This window comes from Pan paniscus, chromosome 12 (assembly GCF_029289425.2).
Source record: "Pan paniscus chromosome 12, NHGRI_mPanPan1-v2.0_pri, whole genome shotgun sequence".
Taxonomy (NCBI): domain Eukaryota; kingdom Metazoa; phylum Chordata; class Mammalia; order Primates; family Hominidae; genus Pan; species Pan paniscus.
The window spans coordinates 82,929,076-82,954,330 of NC_073261.2; the positions used below are offsets into that span (position 1 = coordinate 82,929,076).

Sequence of the window (25,255 nt, forward strand, 5' to 3'; positions counted from 1 at the left end):
GTGTAAATGACCATATTACATAGCAATTGCACATAGTAGGCTGTCCATTCATACTTTTCAAATATTTTTCAAGGGAGCATTTCTATTATATAAGAAAAGCTATATACATAGATAAGAAAAATATACACATATATACATGTGCACACAGACACACAGAAGGCTTTGTGTAACCCAGTTTTAATTACCAAACTGTTCTGTATTTTTTTTTTTTTTTGAGACAGAGTCTCACTGTGTTGCCCAGGCTTGAGTGCAGTGGCACCATCTTGGCTCACTGCAACCTCCACCTCCCAGGTTCAAGTGATTCTCCTGCCTCAGCCTCCTGAGTAGCTGGGATTACAGGCGCCCGCCACCAAGTCCAGCTAATTTTTGTATTTTTAGTAGAGATGGGGTTTCACCATGTCGGCCAGGCTGGTCTCGAACTCCTGACCTCAAGCAATCCATCTGCCTCTGCTTCCCAAAGTGCTGGGATTACAGGTGTAAGCTACTGCACCCAGCCTTTTCTGTATCTTAAATGAGTCTACATGAAAGCTTTTTCATGCAAGAAAGGAAAGAAAAAGTTATACACTCTGTGAATAGAAGAGAAAAATTTTGGTAACAGTTGTCAGTTTGCAGTTGAATTCCAAGTTCCTATCAACCATGTATTTAGGGCTTGATGGAGAAGGAGGTCAGGAGCAGGAAGTGTTTCCCTCGTGAGAAGGATAGATTTTAGCTGGGATTAAAGTCATGCATTACTTAATGACAGGAATTAATTCTGAGAAATCTGTTGTTTGGGGATTTCATTGTTGTGTGAACATCATATTGTATACATGCACAAACCTAGATGTATAGCCTACTCCACACCTAGGTTGTATGATATAGCTTATTATTCCTAGGCTACAAACTGTACAGTATGCTATCATACTGAGTATGCTACCATGCTGAGTATGTAGGCATTTGTAACACAGTGTTAATTATTTGTATGTCTAAACATAGAAAAAGTACAGTAAAAATACAATATTATAATCGTATGGGACTGTCATTACATATGTGGTCCATTGTTGACCACAGCATCATTTTGTGGTTCATTACAGCTATGATCATTTCTCCATTTTTAACTTTACTACTACTTACCCTTTTCTGTCTTTACTCTCCTTTTTATTTATTAATGGCAATAACTGCGGTTACTTTTGCACCAACCTAATGTGTTTTCCATCTATCCTTCCAAAAAGGGACATGTTTTATTGCCAGTACTACTAATGTATTACTCACATTAAGATTGCTATCAATGATTCATATTAGCATTTATTGTCAGTGAATTAGGAGTTGATAATGTAGTTTGTTAGTCACAACCTCTTTCTCAATTCTTTGTCTACTTCAGTTTCCTCCTTGTTAGCTTTATTTATAGTGTATGGGAACAGAAAATATGGATGAAATAGTAAAACATACAAAGCAATACCTGAAACAGATATCCTTGAACCATTCATACTGTCACACAGAAATCTAGGGGACACTCTTCTGTCTTAAGTAGGAAGTAGGCTTTCATGCCAGTTATTTTGCTCTATATTTACAATAACTCTTTTAAATGTTGTTCTGTATAACTTATAGAATTCTAAAACAGAGTATGTATTTTTCAGCCTATAAAAATCAATTACAGTACTCCCCTCCTCAAATTTGAGGAGGATGCATTCCAAGACCCCCAGTGGATGCCTGAAACCATGGTTAGTACTAAACCCTATGGATTATGTTTTTTCCTATACATACATACCTGTGATAAAGTTTAATTTATAAATTAGATATCATAAGAGATAACAATTATAACAATAGACCATAATAAAAGTTAAGTGAATGTGATTGCTCTCAAAATACCTTAGTGTACTATACCACAGGTAACTGAAACCACAGAAAGCAAAACTGCTGAGGGAGGACCATTGTAATGTAATATACTGTGTGAATAGACTAAAGAACAAAAACCACATTATTAAGCAGATACAAAAGAGGCATTTGACAAAACCTAATGCTATTTTATGTGAAAAGAAACTAAGAATGGAAGGGAAATTTCTCAACCTCAATGGAAAATCCAGAGTCAACAATATACTTGATGGTAAAAGACTGAAATCTTTCTCTCTAAAATCAGGAACAAGACAAGGAAATCCACTCTTGTCACTCCTATTCAACATTGTACTGGAGTTCCTAGTAGGCCAACTAGAGAAGAATAAAAAATAAAAGTTATCCAGTAAAGGAAGATGCAAAACTATCTCTATTTTCTGATGACATGATCTTAAATATAGAAAAATCCTAAGGAATCCACACACATGCAAATTAAAGCTTGTCTATTAGCAAGGTTTCAGGACAAAAGGTCATCATACAGAAATTGTACACTAGCAGTGAAAAATCTAAATGAAATTAAGAAAACAGTTTCATTTATGATAGCATCAAAAAGAATAAAATACTTAGGAATCAATTTAGCAAAGGAACTGCAAGAGTTGTTCACTGAAAATTATCAAATATTTTTTGAAGAAATTATAGGCCTAAATAAATGGAAAGCTCTCCTGTGTTCATCACTGGAAGACTTAACTATTGTTAAGATGACGTATTCCCCAAATTAATCTGTAGATTCAGTACAACCTCTGTTAAATCCCTTCTAGCTTTTTTTTTTTTTTGCAGATCTTAAAATACATATGGAAATGTGAGGGACCCATAATAGCCAAAACAATCTTGAAAAAGAACAAAGTTGGAGGCCCCACAGGTCCCAATTTCAAAACTTAATGCAAAGCAACAGTAAATTAGAGCTTGTGGCATTGACATAAGGTTAGGCACATAAATCAGCAGATTAGTATTGATTGTACAGAAATAAACCCCCACATTTAATAAAGGTGCCAAGACAATTCAGTAGAGAAAGAATAGCCTTCAACAAATGGTACTGGGACAACTGGATATCCACATGCAAAAGAATGAATGTGATCCCCATCTCATACCATATTCAGATGACTCAAAATGTCTTAAAAACCTAAATGTAAAAGCTAAAACTATAAAACTTGTAGAAGAGGACCTGGGTAAATTTTTGTACCTTGGATTAGGTAACATTTAGTTAGATATGACACCTAAGGTACAAGCAATACAAAAATTGATAAATTAGACTGGCAATTAAAAAAACTGATAAATTAGACTTGATCAAAATTAAAAATGTCTGGCTGGGCATAGTGGTATGCACCTGTAGTCCCAGCTACTCGGAAGGCTGAGGCTGGAGGATTGTTTGAGCCCAGGAATTCAAGGCTGCAGTGAGCTATGATTACACCACTGCACTCCATCCTGGGTGACAGAGCAAGAAGCTGTCTTAGAAAAGTTAAAAAAAATTTTTTTTAAATAAAGCTTAACCAGCATCAAGAAAAAAAATGTTTTTCAAAGGACACAATCAAGAAAGTATAAAGACAACCCACAGAATGGGAGAAAATATTTGCAAATTATACATCTAATAAGAGTGGAGTGTCCAGAATATATAAAGAACTCTTATAACTCAATAATAAATGACAACCCAACTTTAAAATGGACAAAGAATGTTTATCTCCAAAAAAGATAGGCAGATGGCCAGTAAGCACACAAAAGGATACTTAACACCATTAGTCATGAGGGAAATGCTACAATGAGTTACCATTCCATGCCCACTAAAATAAAATGCATGGAAAATAACTAGTATTAGGGAGGATGTGGAGAAATTGGAGAACTGGTGAAATTGGAACACTAATACATTGCCAGTGAGACTATGAAATGGTGCTACCACTTTGGCAGTTCTTTTGAAGGTTAAACATAGAGTTACTCTGTGACCAAGCAATACTACTTCTAGGTATATAGCCATGAGAAATGAAAACATGTTCACACAAAAACTTGTACATGAATATTCTTAGCAAAATTATTCATAATATTCCAAATTGGAAATAGCCCAAATGTCCGTCAAATGAAGAACAGATTTTAAAAATACGGTATATCTGTACAACGGGATATTATTAAGCCATAAAAAAGGAATAACATACTGATACATGCTACAACATGGGGGAACCTTGAGAACATTATGCTAGGTGAAAGAAGCCAAACATTAAAGGCCACATACTACATGATCCCATGTATATGAAGTATCCAGAAAAGGCAAGTTTATAGAGACACAAAGTAGATTGTGCTTTCCTACTACAGGAGAATAGGGAGTGACGACTAATGGCTCCTGAGTTTCATTTTGAGGTAATGAAAATATTGTGGAATTTAGTTAGTGGTGATAGCTTCACACTTTGTTAATATAGCAAAAACCACTGAATAGCATCCTTTAAAATAATAAATTTTATATGTGAATTATACCTCAATTTAAAAAAGTAATTTAAAAGTGGTTTTAAAACAATCATGCAGTCACCTTTGGAGGTTGGTATGGCATGAACTAATTATTCTGAAAATGATCAATATATGGAAATAATTCTTTACTAACTGATGAACAGGGTAACCAAATAGCAGATGAGGAAAAGCTTTAAAAAAATAAAGTTTTTCTGAGGATGTAAATGATTAATGCAGAAGGCCTATAGAATATCATGATTTTGCTACACCTAATGGAAAATGTAATGATCATCATTGATCGCTAATGAGAGCACTTTATAAGGGATATCTTAGTCCCTTCGGGCTGCTATAACAAAATACCACAAATTTATTTCCCACAGTTTGGAGGCTGGAAAGTCTAAGATCAATATGCTGGCAGATTCAGTGTCTGGTGAAGGCTTACTTTCTGGTTCATAGATAGCACCTTTTAGCTGTGTCCTCACATGGTAGAAGTGAGGCAGCTCACTGGGGCCTCTTTTATAAGGGCACTAATCGCATTCGTGAGAGCTCTACCCCCATGACTTAATTATTTCCCAAAGGCCTCCACCACCTAACTCCTTGGAGGTTAGAATTTCAACATATGAATTTTTGGGGAACACAAATATTCAGACCATATCAGGATGGATCAGGCAGATAGGATTAGAACCGTCTGGTCCATCTTAATATTACTAAAAAGACATGTGTCTCCTGCCGTCAGTCTATTGAATCAAAGGAGTTTTGTTTCAGAGGGTACCCATTCACTTTGTAAAATAGTCCTCTACAGTTTTGTTTAAGATGTGCATTTCTCAACATCTCCAGGCACTCCTGTTTTAATTTTACTGCATCTGGCAGCCTTTGTCAGAAAGTATGGCTTAGGGCAAGATGGAGTCTGTGTTTCTGTTTTCCTTTTCTTTTTGTGTTTTTGTGTGATTTCTGAGAGGAGAGAAGGTCCCAGATATCTTTACCAAGTCATCTTAGACCTAAAAGTCTTTGGGAACTACCTCACTAGATCAGGTAGAAGATAATCCAGACCTGAATGAGGGCAGAGATTATATTGATAAAGTAACAGCATGGATTGATTTGTTATTTGGGGATTAAATTAGGCAGGGCACATAGTAGGGCCTCCATGGATGTTTGATGGCTGTTGAATGAACGTAAGTGAATCTGTTCAGTTTTAGGGTTTTATTGCATTTTTGATATGGATTGTGCCAGTATATCTGTAAAGTTCACTTCTATGGCTACCATGCATGACTTGAGTCAGTTCTGGGCTTCTAGAGGAGAGGTTACAAACTGGTGGCCAGTAGGACAAACTAGCCTACCACTGTTTTATTTGGCTTTCATGGTGTTTGGTTCTTTTTTTCCTTTAATTTCCTGCCAGCATTTCAAAATAGATTTCACATAAAAACCAGGGTTTCTGGCTTCTCTTGAAAAAGCAGATGATCTGGCAAAACTGGACTTATATTTCCTCATGGCAGCAACTCAGCTGACACTGACTGCATTAGACCAAGTCCACTGCTGCCTGTGTCACTCACTGTTCCTGTGAGCATTTGAGCTTGTGACTCTAAGGGCAGTGCTTTCAGGAAGCTGTTTTCTAAATCTTAACGTTACTTTTAGTGATCTTTCTACTTATATTGCTATTTAACACACCATGTGGTTATGTCACTTACTTAATTAGAGTATAAGGTCTGTAATACCAGTAAGTATGTGTTTTCTGTTTCTGGATCTTATCTATGGTGCTGGTATAGGGCCTTACACACTGTAGCAAGGTGAGTACATATATATCTCTACACTGATTTTTACAGAGTAATTGAGGAAGCCTATAGTGCCAAAACAGTCAAGACCCTTTTATGCTCTTCCAAAGCATCTTGACACATTGGTTTGGAAAAGATAGGGAAAAGATTATTATCATCTTGGAGAAATAATTTGTGTTTATTCATGGTAATTCCTGCCTCTTATCTTTACTAATGTTATCAGTTAATTTCAGTATTGAAATTACTTGATAAGTTACTTGCATTGTGAAGCTGATAAGCAACATTTTGGATTTAACTATTTTCTTAGCCATATTAATTACCTGGATTCTTTGAAGTTAGGATTTTTGGATTTTCTTTTTGTTTTTTTAAAGACAGGTTCTCACTCTTTTGCCCAGGCTGGAGCACAGTGGCACAATCATAGCTTACTGCAGCCTCAAACTCCTGGCCTTATGCAATCCTCCTGCGTCAGCCTTCTGACTACCTTGGACTATAGGCATGTGCCATGGCTGTAAAAACAACAACAACAACAAAAAGTCAAAAGCAAAACAAACAAAAAAATCTCTAAAAAAATACTTTTTTTTTTTTTTTTTTTGAGATGGGGGTCTTACTGTATTGCCCAGGCTGGTCTCAAACTCCTGGCCTCAAGCAGTCCTTCCACTTTAGCCTCCCAAGTAGCTGGGATTACAGGTGTAAGCCACTGGGCCTGGTTCTTTGAAGTTAGGTTTTATAAGTATTTTCTCGTAGGTAAAATGATTTCAGAAAATAAGTGGAAAGAGCTGAGGTTTTACTGCAATCTTCATTGTCAGGAAGAATATAGAAAAATGAGTTTTTAGAAAAGTGTTACTTGATGCTCTAAGTGCAGGGATATAGTGAAAACTGTTGATGGTAATATTAGGAATATAGGAAAAGGCTGTGTTGTGTGCATGTGATTGGGTTGTAGAGCTCAATTTAAGTCATTGAATCAATGACTGTAAAGTTTTTTTAAAAATTATTTTATGAACACAAATCTGTCTTTTTAGCCTCACACTAGCCAGTTAGGTAATGATTTTGAATTATCTAGTTTGAACATTGTAAACGTTGGTTTCATGCCAAGAATATTTAACCCTTATTGTGTTTTCGTTTGTACATTAGGTGCGAAATTCATCCACCCTTCTCTTTAGTGCCTTGATCACAAGAATTTTTGGAGTTAAAAGGGCAAAGGATGAACATTCCAAAACAAATAGGTAAGCTCCATTTAAGGCTAACTTTACTTTTTTTAAAAAATACAATATTGTCCTGGCCAAAAACAAATTTTGAAATTGTGCCTACTGTTATAGATTCATCTAGAGCATAAAACTATAAAAATACTATAATGAATTAACCTATGCTGCCAAGTTATAAACCCTTGGGCAAAAATATCAACTGTTTAATAAGTGGACCTTTCAAAGCAACAAAAATTTAGCAAGGTAGCAAGGGGTGAAATGTAGAGCTTGTTTCTCCATGCAAAAGCTAGTTTTTTTTTTTTTTTTTTATTGCATCTTCTTTAAGTAGTCCTGAAATGTCTTAACTTTACTTGTATATATTATCCTAGCTTGTATAATATCTTTAATTTTATAGGTGGAAGTTTAAATGTTTATCATCCTCTCATTAGAACATCTCTCACATTACCTTTGCATTAAACTCTCGTACTAAGAGGAGCACCTATATGTGTTAACCACAAGAAATAAACAGTGCTTTTTACTTTTGGTCTTTAGTTTTATGTTTAACCTCTAATTTGTTTTTGTCTTAAAAAAACAGCTTTTTTGTTATGCCTGAAAAGAAACCTGTGGAACCATTTTGATTTTGGGTAGTTTTTAGATAAAAATGCACAAGATCTGTTTGTTTTTAAAGAAGAAAAGCTTTGAATAGTTGTTATTTAGCACTTAAGAGGATTTAATGGTAATCTAATTGACTTGCAATTGTTAACACTAGATGTCACTGTTGCTGCACATTTAATTACTTCCTTAACTTTATTTAGGATCCAGTTTGGCCCAGTGGTCTTTCTCTTGAGGATCTAGAGTTATATTCAAAGCCCTATTCCCTTCTTACCTAAAAAAGTCATTATGCTTCATATTTAAGTTTTAAGCTAATGTTTATTGAAATGCATTTTTGTGTGATGGAACTAAATCTTAGGAATTAAAAAAATATGAAATCATTTTGTGATGTACTAGTGATAATTCTAATGAAACCTACTATGGTATTTCCGAATTATCATTTAAATTGCTTCTTGTCACCCTGTAACATTCACCAGATATTTAAAAGGAAGGTAACTGGCTGTAAGTATAAATCCCTTGAGCATGTTCAGGCAATACCAGAGAGCTTTTTAATGTTTTTTTTAACTGAGTATTTTTTAAATAAATAAAACATTACTCTTGTGGAGGGATGATTATAATTTTTATTTTTTAGCCTGTTCTTAAAGAAATTCTTCCTGTCACTAACTTGAAATCACTAATATTTGTTTCCCCTTAGCTTTGTCTATTTTGTTAATAATTCTCCAGTGTGCTACAGTTTAAAACAGTTGGGTCATGTTATAAGGCCTTGATAAATACTGGTATAAATGAAATATGATATTAAGTCATCAAACAAGTAAAATTAATGTTTAAAACTGAACTTGAAGAAAAATTTTTTTTGTTTTTTATGAAGTGATTCTTGAATGTATATATAAATATATATACATTTTACTATGTATAGGAGAAAATGATCAGAAAATGAGAAAACCTCATTTAGGTTGTATCTGAGGGAGGAAGAATAGGGCAGTGATACCATACAATTTTAATTTTTTGCCAAAGTTACAATGATGGAAACCTCCATTATAAATTTATTCCTCTTGGATAGGAAAGATTACAAAATATATAAGATTTCTAGAAAAAAGGAAATAGGAATGAGAAGTTTTTAACTGTGAAGAATGTGAGAGCTTTTAATTTTAGTAATCTGAAGATCGGTATGGACCATTATGTGTACAAGGCTTCTGTTCCCTGTTTAACCCATGAAGATATATTTCTTGGCAGCTCCCATTAGGTTTGCTTTGCAAAACCTTTAGTGTCTTAAATTTGCAGTTGCTTGTGATGGTTCTTTTAGTTTTAGTTTGTTTAATTATGTCACTTTTTGTTTAAATGTTTATATGCCCGTTCCTTCCAATATTAACTTTCTGAAGGAAGGACCTTTTTCATCTGTTCTGGGTACGTAATGGGCACTTTAAGAAGGCTAGTAATAATGATATCTTGGTTGGTTACTTATCCACCGGATAACTAACCTCAGCCGGTGACACACCTCACAAGTCAGTTGTTTCCTTTCACAACCACAGATTGTCCTTCTCGCAATTTGGAAATGTGTGTTCTTGGTCAGAGGGAACTGGACATAAAAAGAACATCTGCTTTTTCCATCTAATGGGAAATAAAGGTCTAACTTGGAGTAAACAAACCTGGTTTCTAGGCATTTTGCTGCCACTGGAGATGACCTTAATAGGCCCCCTTATCCACTTTGCACTTCAGTTTCTCCATCTATATACCAGGAATAATAAGATCTGTGCTGTCTACTCCTAGGGCTATTGTGAGGATAAAACAAACTATTAGAAGTTCATTTTCTTTAAAATATTGGAAGTCCTAGGCGATTAGAGATATAGTTTGGTTTTTCTTTCTGTTACCACTTCTGTGATTGTACTCATGTGATTGTCTTGCTCTTAAGACCGTGCTTTTTGAGGACAAGGTCAGTATCTTAACCATTCTTGGGTACCTAGAGTCTAGCATAGTATCTGGCATATAGAAGGCATATAGGAATAATTGCCTAATGAATAAGTAAATTTTGTTACTAGAGGAGAAATAAGAAATCTGGTTTCTACTCCTGCGTTTGTTAAAATATAACCACTATAATCAACTGAGACAAAATAGCCAACCTCTCTGGGCTTTGGTTTTCTTCTCTGTAAAATAAGGTTTGGAATATTCCTGAGGTCTTTTCTTTTTTTTAAATACTAAAGTAAGGCTTTACATAATGTTACTGGAATTGTAAGTTTGGTAAAATGATGTATTCCCAGTGCCGTAGAACAGTCCCTGTCGCATAGTAGAGACAAGAAGTTCCTGTTTCATATATAAAGAAGGGAGTAGAGGATCCTTTGTAAGTGTGTAGAGTGTACCTGTAATGACTGAATTTTTGCACCCATTAGTCTTATTTTAGATATGTTTTTTGGGTTTTAAAGAATGAGAAAACACAAGTTTCACTTGTGCTTTTAAAATAATATTATTACATTTTAATTTTTAAAGCTCTTTTCCTTTCTGTTTATTGCTGCCTGACTGACTTGGCCTGACAGAATGAAGAACTGATTTTATGTAAAATCAGAACCAGCAAAGCTCTGCAACCTGTGCAATATGCATGTTTTCTAAAATAGCCTCCATCTCCATGTGAGTGAGCTCACCTTCATAGCTCCTCATTTCTTATAGGACAGGAGTTAAACTAATATGGCGCTTAGCTCTAGGTCTTTCCTTTTAGCCCCTGTGTGTATTAACTTTCAGCTGTGAGTCCCAGCTAAATGATACATGTCAATATGTAGCAATCAGAAGAGGTTTATTTTTGACTTCTTGGAGTGTGCTTTGCCAAAGCTTCATACAGGTGCTTAATGTATAGCATTGTCTAGCTTTTGCACACTCTCCACCTTAAATCAGTGAGCCAATGAGAATTTGAAAGCACTTATCATGAACTCAGTATTAACATAATAGGGGAGTACATGAAGAATATAAAACTTGGATCTTACTCAAGGAGTTTACAGTTCAGTTAGGAAGACAAAAATTGTTACATGTGAGTCAGATACAAATAGGAGACACCATATAAAAATCACCTGTACAATGTGATGTGAGTGATGAACACATTAGAAATTTATAAATGGTAGAATTGAGTGGAGTATATGTTGGGGGGAAGTAGTATTTTTTACAAGGCATTGGGAAATGAGTAGATTTGGGGTACATGGAAACAGGTAGATTGAAAGAGGAACAAAATAATAGTTTTGTTTACTGTGTTAAGTACAATCTCTATTCTGTCTTATTAAAGAGAGCTCATATTCAAATTAATAGCTTAGGATAATTTAGTACAATTTAAGAAGAAAATGTGTTTCTAAAATCATGGGATGATCCAAGTAAAATTGTTTCTAGTGACTATGTTGGGAGATGTTAAATTGTATTTATTTTATTTTCCAGGGTATAAGTGATAGAGAATTATTTTAGTTATTTTTCTTAGCATTTTAGTGGTGTAGGTCTGGAAGGATCCTTCAAGGGGCATCTAATCCAGTCCAGCATCGTGCTTATAGAGAGATTTTGAAGCAATTTCCAGACAGACTGGCTTCTCTCCTGTTCTTCATGTTTTCTAGGAAAAGAGATTCCACAAGTTTCTGTGGTTACCCACTCTATTGTTTGGGAAAGAATTGAATTCTCAAAACTAAAATTGAAAGCTGCAGGGCAATTGGGTTTTCATATTTTAGAGAATGTAATTATTAGAATTCAGAATAGCTTATTTGCTTCGAACTACATAGTAACTTGTAGCAAGCCCTATTTGGCCAAATTGAAAAACAGAATTTTCTTTTGACTGTGGCTGGGGTAATTTTTTTTTCTTTTTTTTTCCCCCCCCCCCCAAGACAGAGTCTCGCACTGTTGCCTGGGCTGGAGTTGAATGGCAGGATCTCAACTCACTGCAACCTCTGCCTCCCGGGTTCACGCAATTCTCCTGCCTCAGCCTCCCGAGTAGCTGGGATTACAGGTGCACACTACCACACCTGGCTAACTTTTTGAAATTTTTTTTTTTAGTAGAAATGGGGTTTCACTACATTGGCCAGATTAGTCTTGAACTCCTGACCTTGTGATCGCCTGCCTCAGCCTCCCAAAGTGCTGGGATTATAGGCGTGAGCGGCCAGGGTAATATTAACATCCTCAAACCCAAACAGTTCTAATTTTCTCCACTGAACAAGCATTTATTATGTTTTTACTCTGGGCCAGGCCCTTTGCTAGTTTCTGGGATCCAAAGATAAATCAGAAATCCTCTCTGCCCTAGGGGACTCCAAGTCTGATGAAGAATATGGCAGTTATCTGTGGTGGTGGAGTCTCTGTTCAGTTGTGTAGAAGGACAGGAGAAGTTGTGAAGGAAGGTAACATTTCTTTAGTGCGTGGGCCATGCCAGACCCTTTATACATGTCTAACTTAGCCGAGATCGCAGCTCTGCGAGGTAGGCAGTATCATCCTCATTTCACAGAACAGGGACCTAAGGCTCATGAGGTTTAGCTACTTGCCTGTGGCCATACAGCCAGAAAGTGGCAGAACTGGAACACAAAGTGAGTTCCATCTGCAGAGCACATGCTGTTACACACCAAACAACGGATTCCCTCATGGGCAGGGTGTCACCTTTTTGGAGTTGGCTTTAGATTTTATTTTGTCAGACTCTTTGGGAAATTAGCCACTTCACCCAAAGTCTGAATGTTGACCAATAATCTCAAATCTCCCACATAGTAGGTTGATTTTAGCAGGAAAGGTAGGAGTAAACCAAAGGAGAATTTTGTTTTGGGTTGACTTTAAGATTCTTTATCTGGATGGTAAAAGACAATAAGGATGTGTACTTTTTGGTGCATGAATGTTATTTACCTCAATGAGCCCCTCGCTGTTCTCATGTAGACAGAGGTGAGGGAGGAGCAAGGCTCAAGGTTTCTAATGTCAACCAGGAATGTCGTAAAACTATGAAGGTAGAAATCTTAGTTTTCTGGTTAGAAAGTAGAGAATGAATGAAATTACCCCAATAAGGATATCAGTGTTGCTAGCAAGAAGTTAACTTTTTTTTTAAACATTTATCTCTATGAAACTCTTATGTTTGATAATAGTTTGGTGCTACTGATAGAGGATTTTGAGGCTTATGATAATTCTTATGATTTCTCTAGACTTAACTTTCTCTAGAGTGTGTGCTTATGTCTTTCATTGATATCTTTAATTAAAATGATACTAATAACCATTATTATTATTTGTTTTTATCTTTGAGAGGACCTAGGAAGTCATCCAGTCTCATTCTCATTTTGCAGATCTGAAAATTGAGGTGCAGAAAAGTTAAGCAATTTGTGCAAGGTCACAGAGCTAGTGCTGGTGATAGAATTTAATGGTTATTTTTAGTTCACAATAAGCTCAACTAAAACATTTTAAAAAATCAGTCGATTATTTAGAAATGAAGTTTCTGTTAGCAACAATAATACTAGTTTGGATTCAGATGATTCTGATTTAAAATATGAAGTTAATTTTCTCAAAGAGGTGCTTTAATTATCATAAGATTATAAATATTAATGATTTGAAAGTAAGTTAATAGCTCTAGTGTTTTGGTATTGTCTGGAGTGTCATTCATGCATTTTCCAGAGTTGTTTGTAGAATTAACATTCAATCATTTATCTACTCTTTAGGCAGAGTAGATAAATGAGTATTTTTGGAGACTGAGAGGTAAAGTACAAGTTTTGTGTAACCCTGGTTGAGATGTTCCTAAAGTCAGAATTAAGTCTATACTGACACTTTGGCCTGTTAGAGAGTTTCATGTTTCAAGTTTTTGTTTGTTCTTAGGTTCGTAGATTACAGGTAGGAGAACCACAAATAAAGTTTTTAACTGAAAAGAAGTTCTTCAAAAGAAATGTTTTCATGAACTTGAAGTGGGAATTAGTCATTGTGTTCTTAAATATTGACTCTTACGTGGACCAAGTAATCTTTATTTCTAAGTACTGCTTCAGGCCATTGTCTTCTTTAATAACTAAGGCATTGTTGCTTTAGTTTGAGCATGTTCTATGGAATTTTGGCAATGCATGTATCCTCTTTCTGCATCTTAGTAAAAGCATGAGTAAATATTTTTTCTTAGCTTTGGTATTTTTGTAGCTTACATTTTATATGGGCCAGACTAATATAATGTAATACCAGGATTACATAATTTAAGACGTCAGGATTGCTTCCAGGAGTATGAGATAAAGTCTTCATTTATCAGGGGGTTTACAAGCAGTATTTCTTGCCCCTTCAATACCTGTAGAGAAATACCACTGAGCTATTTTCCAAATGAGAAAATGGAGTCTAAGAGGTTAAAGCCAGAGGGAACAGTTTCTTTAGAACTTGGATAATATTTCTTTATTCAGAACTTGGTCCTTGTAACTACTGATTTGAGTAATGTACAGTTTGGAAATCTCAGGAATTTCCAGCTATTGTTGTTATACATTGAACTTTTAAATAAAATATACTCTTAATTTTTTCATTGAATACTCCTTATGGACCTTGGCATCCTGGTATGTACAAAAGTAGTTTATAACACGTCTGAGATTTCAAGGAGTTTACCATTTATTGAGAGTTAAGACCAACATGGAAACTAGTTTAGGAAATGTGAGTATCAAACTCTCTGGCACTGACTGTCAGGGGATAAGAGGTCAGAGGAGGATGAGGCCATTCTCCATGTAGCAGTCTGGGTTGAATCCAGACTTAAAAGGATGGTCAGGATTTCAATAGGTAGAGAAGAGGGTGTTGCATATGGGATCATGTAACATAAACAGAGATGTAGAAGTTGGAACACACATTGTACATGTCTAAGAAAATTAAAAGATGAATCAGATGAGGAAAGAGAGGACATGATGGAAGTGTTCATTCAGTCATTCATTCCTGGAGCAAGGATTCATGGTCACTTAGTCTGCATAGGCACTGTAGTAGGTTCTGAGACTATCAGTGAGTGTGGAAAACAGACATGTCAGGAGACTAGTTTGTATTTTACAGAACATTAGGATTCATTTAGAAGTCTTTGTATCAGAGTATTCTGTGATAAAACCATTGCTTTAGGAATTATTTGAGAAGTGATTGCATTCTGTACCACTGGCTGGTGGGCATGGAGAATGTGATGCAAGGCCTTGAAAGGGAGTTACTCATGAATAAGTAGCTCTCTCTGTAGATTTTAAAGCCTGGTTACAATTTGCTGTGATTATTTCTGTGTTTAGTGTTTGTGTGCCACTTCTAAATTGAGTAGCAGCTATGTTAATGGGGAATATATGTCCTATGTTTTAACGAATACTAGTTTTCTCAAGAAATTAAGAGATGTTTAGTGAAAAATAGATTTTTCTGTTATTCACTGACTAGAAATGCTGAATTAAATAATGACAGGTTTCTCAGACCTGTGCTATGTGTTTTGAGAATCATCAAGAGTGGGATATAGCATGCAGTATGAGCATTTCCCTAAATTATTTGACCATGGAGATTCTCTCTCTTCCCTTCTCTCTCTCTCTCTCTCTCTCTCAAAGAACATATATTGCCATTTTTTTTCCATCCAACAGTTTGGGGAATACTGCTGTCGGGATACTGATTAAGGCAGGTGAAAGGCATATTTCTGATTATTAGGAGCAGTAGATATATCTACTGTGAGAAAGACATATATATTTGAGATATATCTTGGCAGCAACAGAAAGGATTAGTTTTAGTTACAGCTAAATACACTGTAAATTATCCCACATTGTCAGATAAAAATGTAAAATAGCGTCCTACATATAGTAGGTAGTCAATACATTTGAATCTAGGAAAATTTCATAATTGTAGACCTTTAAAAATTCTATAATAACCAAAATGCCTCTTTGAGAGAATGAACTTTATATTCTAGGTTAGAATCTTCTAATATTTTGTCAGAAGAACATAATTTCCATTTTCCCAATGATTTGACCATTAGTATGGGGAAGATAGTGCCTATAATACAGTTGGTGAACTGATCAGCAAGATTAGTACCTAACTTGCATGACTGTGATATATGTATCTGTTTGTGGGGTGGGTGAAGAGTGCCGACAGGGAGAACGACATAACATAGTAACCAGCTTTGAAATACAGTCTTGCTAGTAAATTAAGTAGCATACTCTGTTGTTGTCATTCCTAATCCCCACAGTAATAGCACCGTCTGTTAACATTTACCCAGAGGCTTGAAATAATTCAGACTTATGCAGCTAGAATGCTTTTGGCTGCAAATAACAGTAAACCCAAATCAAAATTTAAATACAGACAACTTACTATCCCATATATAACCAGGAAATTTTAAAGAGGATTGATTCTTTTGAGGTTGAAAACATCATCAGAGACTCCGATTTCCCTTCATGTTTCTGCTGTGCCATCATTGATGTGATGCCATGAGCCCCAGGCAAGCTTCCTTCATGGTTGCAAGATGGCTTCAGTTCCAGCCATCATATCCAGACACTGCAGTGTCTAGGCACAATACCCAGTGGCCTTGTGCATTTCTGTTTCTTTTTAAGAGCAACAGCATTTCCTCTTGTTTATGTTCCCATGTTCCCACCTCCACACTCTACACACTTTTCTTCATATCTTGTTGGCCAGAGTTAACATCTTAGCATGCCCCAGCTTATCCCTGGTGAGGGAAATAGATCCACTATAATTAGACTAATAGGATTCATCAGTTGGGTCTGGGGTTGATGCTGGTCCTCCCCGAAGCACGTGACTACTCAGAAGGGTGAATACCCAACCAAAATCAGTTCTGTTAAGAGGAAGGATGAGATAGAGGAATAAATATTGATTAGGCAACTAATCATGTGTGCTACTACATTCTTCTAGGCTATCTGAAAAGCTCTGAAAATGTTTGTGTTAAGAACAGTGACTTAAGACTATGTATGTAGTATTTTAGCTTAATAGGAAAATATGTTTTTCTTTTATGTATTTTCTTTATGTAATTATTAAAAGATGTGAAGTAGTACAAGTGTCTAGATATATGATTCCATAAAATTCATTCCTGTAAGCAGCTTGCATTATAAAAATCTCACCCAGGAACAAAGTCTGTGTCTTTACACATGACTTTACAAAGTTTTGTAGAACGTTAAAATAGAGATTCTGAGTAGAATGTAATCAGTTCCTAACCAAGAAAATGCTATTCTGCAATATGAAATGTCTCCCTGGTTCAGAGCTAATCTCTAACAAGCTAACAGAATGTTAACATTGTTTTTTAATATAAACTCTAATTCACTTTCGAATTTCACCTCTATATTATCACATTGATTTTCTTCTTGTAAGGCCAAATAATGTGAAGTCAAATAGTCTTTCTAGGTTTTTGTTTTTTGTTTTTTGTTTTTTGTTTTTTTTTGAGACAGGGCCTAGCTCTGTCGCCCAGGCTGGAGTGCAGTGGCACAACCTTGGCTCACTGCAACCTCTGCCTGCTGGGCTCAAGCCATCCTCCCGCCGCCTCAACCTCCCAAGTAGCTGGGGCTACACGTGCGTGACACCATGCCTGGCTAATTTTTGTATTTTTTGTAGAGACCGGGTTTCGCCATTTGCCCAGGCTGGTCTCAAATTCCTGAGCTCAAGTGATCCACCCACCTCAGCCTCCCAAAGTGATAGGATTACAGGTGTGAGCCACCATGCCCAGCCGTCTTTCTAAATTTGTTGGAATTATTAATTATTTTTATTTATGAACCAAGTGTTTTGATGTAACTTCTTGGTCTGTGAACTCAACTTAGGTCAGTTGTCCTGAACAATCTCTCTTTCTCTGTCTGCTAGGTTTCTTTCTTTTCTGACCTCTAAACTCTAAATGTTTTTTTCAGCATATACTGCCTCTATAGAAGTGGTCCATGAGGCGGTCTGGGTCAGGGCAGACCGCTCAGGCTTAGTAGAAGACGGGGTCAGACTAACTTCTCTTGAGAAAGAAACAGGTTACTAAATCTTGGAGGGCTAGAATTTTCCACTCTATAAACACAATTCTAGAAGCATCTGATACTCTTCAGACATCTTCATCTTTCTTTTATTTATCTCTATGATCACTCAAATTCTGAATACCTGAAGTTGATTTAGATACATATAAATGGTCAATTGCATACTTCCCTCCTTCAATTCACTTGATTTCTTCTTTTGCCCCCTATAAGCAAAGCCTTCTTATGCCGCTGGTTCCATTTTCTATGATTAGTGTCCTGTTTAGGTGATTCAACATTTTTTTTCTTCATCATTCATTCAGCACAGACGTTTGCAAGGTTCAAGGATCTGAGTACTAAGGGGAGTACAGACATTTATAAAATATGGTCGAAATCTTTGGGGAAGAGTGGAGGAGGAGAGATAACACTTGAACTCGGCTGTAAACGTAACTCTAAAACAAAGTGGAAAGCTGTCAGTACTCTGTGAACTCCTTTCCTCTCTCTCAGGGGAAGAGCCTGCATGTTCCACTCCTCCCATTTCCTCACTTCAGCTTCACTGTGTAGTTGTACCTAGAACAGAGCTCTTTCTCACACTCTTAAAACACACATCCTCTTTAAACCCCTTCCTCATTCCCATCTCTTTAATGCTTCTTCCATTAAGGTGAGAAAATGTCATCTATTTCTGTATCTTTCTTCCTTCTTTTGCTCTACCCATATGACACTTAAGTGATTCAGGTCATAGTTTACAAACACAGAGCAGTATTGATGATATGCCTCTCCTACCTGTACAGTCATGCCCCACATAACATTTCAGTCAATGACAGACCACATACATGACGATGGTTCCATAAGATTATAGTGGAGCTGAAAAATTCCTATCCCCTATGATGTCTCAGCACAATGTGTTAGTCGCATGTTTGTGGTGATGCTGGTGTAAAACCTACCTCTGCTGTGCTGTCAGTTGTATAAAAGTCAAGCATGGGCCGGGCGTGGTGGCTCACACCTGTAATCCCTGTAATCTGGGAGGCCGAGGCAGATGGATCACCTGAGGTCAGGAGTCTGAGACCAGCCTGGCCAACATGGTGAAACCTCGTCTCTACTAAAAATACAAAAATTAGCTGGGTGTGGTGGCGGGCGCCTGTAATCCCAGCTACTCGGGAGGCTGAGGCAGGAGAATCGCTTGAGCCCAGGAGGCAGAGGTTGTGGTGAGCCAAGATGGCGCCACTGCACTCCAGCCTGGGTGAGAGTGAGACTCCGTCTCAAAAAAAAAAGCCTAACATGTACGATTATGTACCATAATGTGATACTTGATAAAAAACGATGATGTTACTGGTTTATGTATTTACTATAATATATCTTTTATTGTTATTTTAGAGTGTACTCCTACTTATTAAAAAAAAAGTTAACTGTAAAACTGGCTCGGGCGGGTCCTTCGGGGGTATCCAGAAGAGGGTATCGTTCTCATAGGAGACAACAGCTCCATGCTTGTTATTGCTCCTGATGACCTTTCAGTGCGACAGAATGTAGAGGTGGGATATTGATGATCTTGACCTTGTGTAGGCCTAGGCTAATGTTCATGTTTTCTTTTTAACAAACAAGTTTAAAAAGTAAGATAATAAATTTTAAAAATAGGAAAAGCTTATAGAATAAGTGTATAAAGAAAGGAAATGTTTTTGTACAGCTGAATAATGTGTTTTAACCTTTGTTACAAAAGATCAAAAAGTTAAAAATTTTAAGTTTATAAAGTAAAAGTTACAGTAAGCTAAGATTAATTTACTATAGAAGGAAAAAAATTTTTAAATCAATTTAGTGTAGCCTTAGGATACAGTGTTTATAAAGTCTCCAGTAGTGTACAGCAGTGTTCTAGGCCTTCATGTTCACCCACCACTCACTCTGACTCACCCCAGAACAACTTCCAGTCCTGCAGGCTCCATTTGTGGTAACTGCCCTAGACAGGTGTGCCATTTTTTTTTATCTCTTATAGCATATTTTATTCTTTTTCTATGCTTAGTATGTTTAGATACACATATACTTACTGTGTTAGTATTGCCTACAGTATTTAGTACAATAACATGTTGTACAGGTTTGTAGCATAGGAGTAATAGGCTATACCATATAGCCTAGCTATGTAATGGGTTATACCATGTAGGGTTTTATAAGTATACTCTATGATGTTTACACTATAATGCAATTGTCTAATGACACACTTCTGAGAACATATCCCTGTTGTTAAGTGACAGGTGGCTGTATTTGGAAATGAAGTTATATGTACTAAAAACACATTGTCACTGGCCTTTAAGAGTGACAAGTGCCCGGTTTTCCCCAGAAACCTAGCACCAGGTCATCATCTCCATCTCTTTCATGCTTTAATTAAGCCAACTTTCCGTTTAGCGTCAAACACTTCAAGGAAATAAAAGAGGTTCTTTCAATGATTCTCTTGTTTTGATTAGTTATCAATATTATAGTAGCATAGGTTTCAATTTTTAATTGTTGCAAAAGTGTAGTGTTTCAATGGTGAAGTAATTTCTGTGGGCTGTCTGCAGTGCCACCATTTATAGCATTTATGTCTTTGGAAAAATGTATTTCAATTGCCATATGACTATAAGTTGTGGCCTTTCCATACCTGGAGATATCATACTTAAATACTTGCCTGTTTTTATCCTTTCTGTTTTCAGCCTTGGCTACCTTCAAAATTGTGTTGTCATGCACTGCCAAACTGGTTGGCTGTCCCATGAAGATCAAATTCCATGACATCCATGGCATTTTTTATGGAGGTTTCTTTCTCTGGAAACTTTTCTTCCCCCAATCCCTGTTAAATCGAAGTTTAATGGTTTTTCAGGGCCTTGTGTATAATATCACTCTTTGTAGAATTTCTTTAATCAAAATAGCAAAAGGAAACATGTTTCTTGGTTCATTTATCTTAGTCTTGAGTGGGTTTGTGTGCATGATCTAATATCTTCATTATGTATTAAGGATCAACTGTATGCCAGACTTAGTGCAGGCCTTAGGAAGGCATGAGAGCAACTTATTCTTAGGGAGCATACAGTGTGCTGGAAATGAAACAAAACAAAAACCAACAGGCACAAAATCATTACAGAACAGGTAAGTCTTATTGTGAAGTGACAATAGTGATAAAAACGAAGAAGAGGGAACAATCATTAATTAGGAACCAAATGTTATAGTATTATTCTAGTATAACTCAAGAAGTAAGTGTTTGATTACTGTTACATGTTCTGTCTATGATGTATATGTTTTAGCCTATATATTAGGAAATGCTTGGAGTTGTGTTTGCTGTTTACAAGAGGTTTCCCTACTTCTCAGAGAAACTTACCAATTTTAGATATGTACTCTTTATATTACTTTATTTTGCTTTTTGGGACAGAGTCTTGTTTTGTCACCTAGGCTGGAGTGCAGTAGCACAGTCATAGGTCACTGCAGTCTTGACTTCCCAGGCTCAAGTGATCCTCCCACCTCAGCCCCGCCGCTGAGTAACTGGGACTACAGATGTGCACCACCCTGCCTAGCGAATTTTTAAAATTTTTTGTAGAGAGAGAGTCTCACTACATTGCCCAGGCTGGTCTCAAAGTCCTGGGCTCAAGTGATCCTCCTGCCTCGGTCTCCCAAAGTGCTGGGATTATAGATGTGAGCCACCATGGCCAGCCAGGTGTGTATTCTTTATAATCAGAGATACTCTATGATATAATTGTCAGTATTTTTATTTTGGGGGGTGACAGTAAATGAGTATTTAGCAATATTCTCTGTTCCCCTGAAATTTGTAATTTTTGATATATTTACTTAGGAGAACCACGGACCTTTAGAGACCTGAGTCCAAGTGTGAATTGAAGAAAAACACTTGTATGTTTTCAGTAGGCCTATAGACTCCAACTCTTTTCCTACATTTATTTTTTCTTACTACGGTCAGTCTTTTGTCCCTCAGGTCCTCCCCATTATCACTACCCATCCCATAGATGAGCTCTGTTTCCTTATATTCAAAACAAATATTCTTCAACTGAGATTATCTCTTCCTTGCTACCAGTTCACTGCTGATTTTACAGGTTAGCTAAGTCTAGTGAAACTGCGGAGTCTTCCAAAGCCAGGTGGATGAATGGATTATGCTGTGGTCTAGGCTAGGTCTTGTTGCCTCTATCTATTTCACTTTTGTTCCCTCTTTTTATGTTGAAAGTAGTATATGCTTATTTAAAATAATGGAGAATATGAAAAAGTTAGAGTCTTATTCTTGTCACTCAAATACAATTTTTGTTAGCATTTTGATGCATTTTCCTGTCATTTTCTCATTCGTGAGTGTTCAGTTTTTATAAGGTATATTACTAATTATTATATACACACAGTTTTGTATCCTCCCTTTTTCGCTTATAGGAGGCATTTTTCATGTAGTTATATAATCATTCATCTTCTAAGAGGTGCTTAAGTAACATTCCTTATAATGGACAAATCGTAGTTTACTTGATAATTCTACTACTATTAAACATTTCGTTTCCCCCCTAGTTTTTAATATTATTAGTAATGGTATGGTGAGCATCTTTACGTATAAAATGTTTTAATGTGTAGGGTTATTTCCTACAGATAGATTCTCCTAGGTGTAATTTATGTGTCAAAGGTTATAACTGGCCTCAGACTCTAATTACATATTGTCAGATTTCTTTTCTTTTTCTTTTTTCTTTTTTTTTTTTTTTGAGACAAGGTCTCACTGTGTCACCCAGAGTGAAGTGCAGTGGGGCGATCTCAGCCCACTGCTGCCTCGACCTCCTGGGTTCAAGCAGTTCTCTTGCCTCAGCCCCCAAGTAGTTGGGGCTACAGGTGTGCCACCCCACCTGGCTAATTTTTGTGTTATTTTTAGAGATGGGGTTTCGTCATGTTGCCCACGCTGGCCTCAAACTCCTGAGCTCAAGTGATCTGCCTGCCTCAGCCTTCCATAGTGCTAAGATTGCAGGCGTGAGCCACACCCAGCCCTTGTCGGATTTCTTGAAAAACATTTTTTCCCATGTCACCTTCCTACTCAGGAATTTTTATTAGCTTTCTGTTGCCTACAGTCTAAATTCATACCCATCTAATTGGTCCTTTTCGTTTTTAAAACACTTTCTAAGAAACTTTTTTTGTTTTAACCACCTACTTATCATTGAGCATTACATTCCATCTAATTTTCCACATTATAAAAAGTGATGCAGGGAATATTCTCTTATGCAGAGAGAGGCATGTTTTTTTGGATTTTTTGAGGGGATAAATTATCAGCAGCGAAAATACTGGGTTAAAGAATATAAACATTCAATGAAACTAATAACCAAGCTTTTTAAAAAATAAGATTATATCAGTTTACAAATTTACCAGTTATGTATAGTCTTCCTAGTAGTGAGAATAATTATTTTTTTTAATGTTCATTTAAGGGAATGTGAGGGGGAAATTTCCGTGTTTTTTTCAGTTTGCATTGTTTTTATTACTAGTGAGATTTCAGGTTTGTCCACATTATTTGTTGGTTAATTGTATTTTCTTCGGCTTAGCTTTCAAGGCCCTCTGTAAGTTGGACCTGCCCTTTTCACCTTATCTGCTGTTATTCAAACCCACAAATATTTATTAAGCCCCTGCTGGCTAACTTCTCCCACCCCAACAAATAAACACACTCTAATCAAGCCAATCTCCCTATTGTTCCCTTGAACTTGTCAGGCTTTTCCTTTTGATGCTTTTGTTCATGCTTTTTCTACTCCTACAGTGCCTATCCCTCCTCTTTTGCTTACAGTATGCTGATTTCCCCCATCCTTTGGGTTCAACCCAAAGCTTTTTTCCTCTTGGAAATTTTCCCTGACCTGACCGACTTGCTTGAGGACAGGGTCCGGGGCTCATACTCCCTTGTATCCCAGTGCCTTATTTAGGATCTGCCTAATATAGTAGGTAGGCAATGATGTTGCTTTAAAAATGCATCTTGAGATAGGCAGACCTAGACTTAACTTTTGGCTCTGACTTTGAGCAAGTTATTTTAGTCCGCCGGGCCTCAGTTTCTTCATCTCAGGGTCAATCATAAAATGGGGATGGTAATAGTATCTGCTTCTAGAGTTGTGAGGAATAAATGTGGTAATGGTCGTCCCAGCACTTGGTCTTCCTTTCCTTAGGACCCTTCCTGATGTGCCCCAGATTCTGTATGCCATCTCTTTCTTGCGGTGGTATTGTTTCTTGTGAATTGTTATATGCCCTCAGATACCAAATTCTTAAGGTGGTGGGGGATTGTATTTTAAATTTTTTGCCCATCCTAAAGCGCTGTGTAAATGCTGATTGAGTATAATTGAGTAGCTTTGGTAGCAGTGAGTATAATTGAGTAGCTTTGGTAGCAGTGAAAATGAGGGCAATGCAGTGAGGAGGACCTCATTTTCAGTCTTTTACTAAAAGCTTTACTGACCCTTTATTGGAGAACTTTCTCTTAGGGCCTTTAAAAAATATTTAATTTTGTTGCTTATTCAGCCAAATGGAGTTAGTTATTCAGTAGAAAATGGTAAAAAGATCCAAATAACACCACCGGATTTCACTTTTCCATATAGTGTTTCAAAGCGTTGTATTCATTAATATTTGTGCAAAAACCTATGGTTAATACCACAAGAAGTCATAAACTAAACCAGATTTTTCCCCTTTTTAACTTTCACATGACTTGGATTAACAACAGCGTTACTCCCTAATTTACACCAAGCATTCTCAAAAAGCTGAAACAATGATTCATGTTTAGTCACCGTGTGACTGGCTATTTTCATTTATTTAAAATATAAACAACAAAAAATACCCTGGATAAAGATCTCCACATATTTTAACTAGTGACAGATGCTATGATCAGTATTTTTACTTAAGTCAGGCATTTTTTACTTACACCTCAAGCCTTGCAATTAAGCTTTAGGCCTTTCCAAGCATAACAGTTAACCAATAAACCAAAATATCAGCCTGGTCTGGCTTAGCTCAGCGGTCTTTTGATTTCTTCCAGTCTGTTTGATGTGGAGGCTTATTGAGATTTATCTACTGAGCTGTTCATAGTTTGTAGGGCTGAGAGCACTGGCTATATTATATAAGATTCCATTAGTGACAGAAGAGTGTAGACAGTCTCTACAGTGTAGATAGTTTAGTCAGTTGTGGTAGTCATAATTTTGTTGAAATTTTTAAGACTGTTGTCAAGCTTTTTAAAATTAATAGTCAATTATTTTTCTTATTTACCAGTTTATACTGTGAGCCTCAAAACAGATGTAGTTTGATTGGTTCAATTTAGTAGAAATTTTCTCAACTTTCAGGAGAAGTCTCTGCAGATGTGAAAACTTTTCCAATTATTTGGACCAGTTTACCCACAGGGAAATAAAAATAGAAATACATAGTAATCAGTCCTAAATATTTGCTGTGTGGGTAGGTAAACATTATTCCATTGTATCGTTCATGATGGTAGTAGCATCAGTATACGAACCTTAAGTGCTACAAAGGGCTTTTACACACTATGTCCTGTATTCCTGGTAGTGATACTCAGTAAGTAAGTATTATTGTCCCTTTTCTAAATGGCACA

General features: G+C 36.4%; 1 protein-coding gene across 4 annotated transcripts in view; it reads left to right on the forward strand.

Annotated features, from left to right (window-relative positions):
- The window catches only part of THADA (THADA armadillo repeat containing), a 362,591-nt gene that overhangs the window by 103,755 nt on the left and 233,581 nt on the right, over window positions 1-25,255 (forward strand). For all 4 annotated transcript variants that reach the window (XM_003809126.5, XM_055108026.3, XM_003809127.7 and 1 more), the window contains one exon: window positions 7,194-7,285. In XM_003809126.5, coding sequence (XP_003809174.3) covers window positions 7,194-7,285 — 92 coding nt within the window. The remainder of the gene's footprint in view (window positions 1-7,193; window positions 7,286-25,255) is intronic.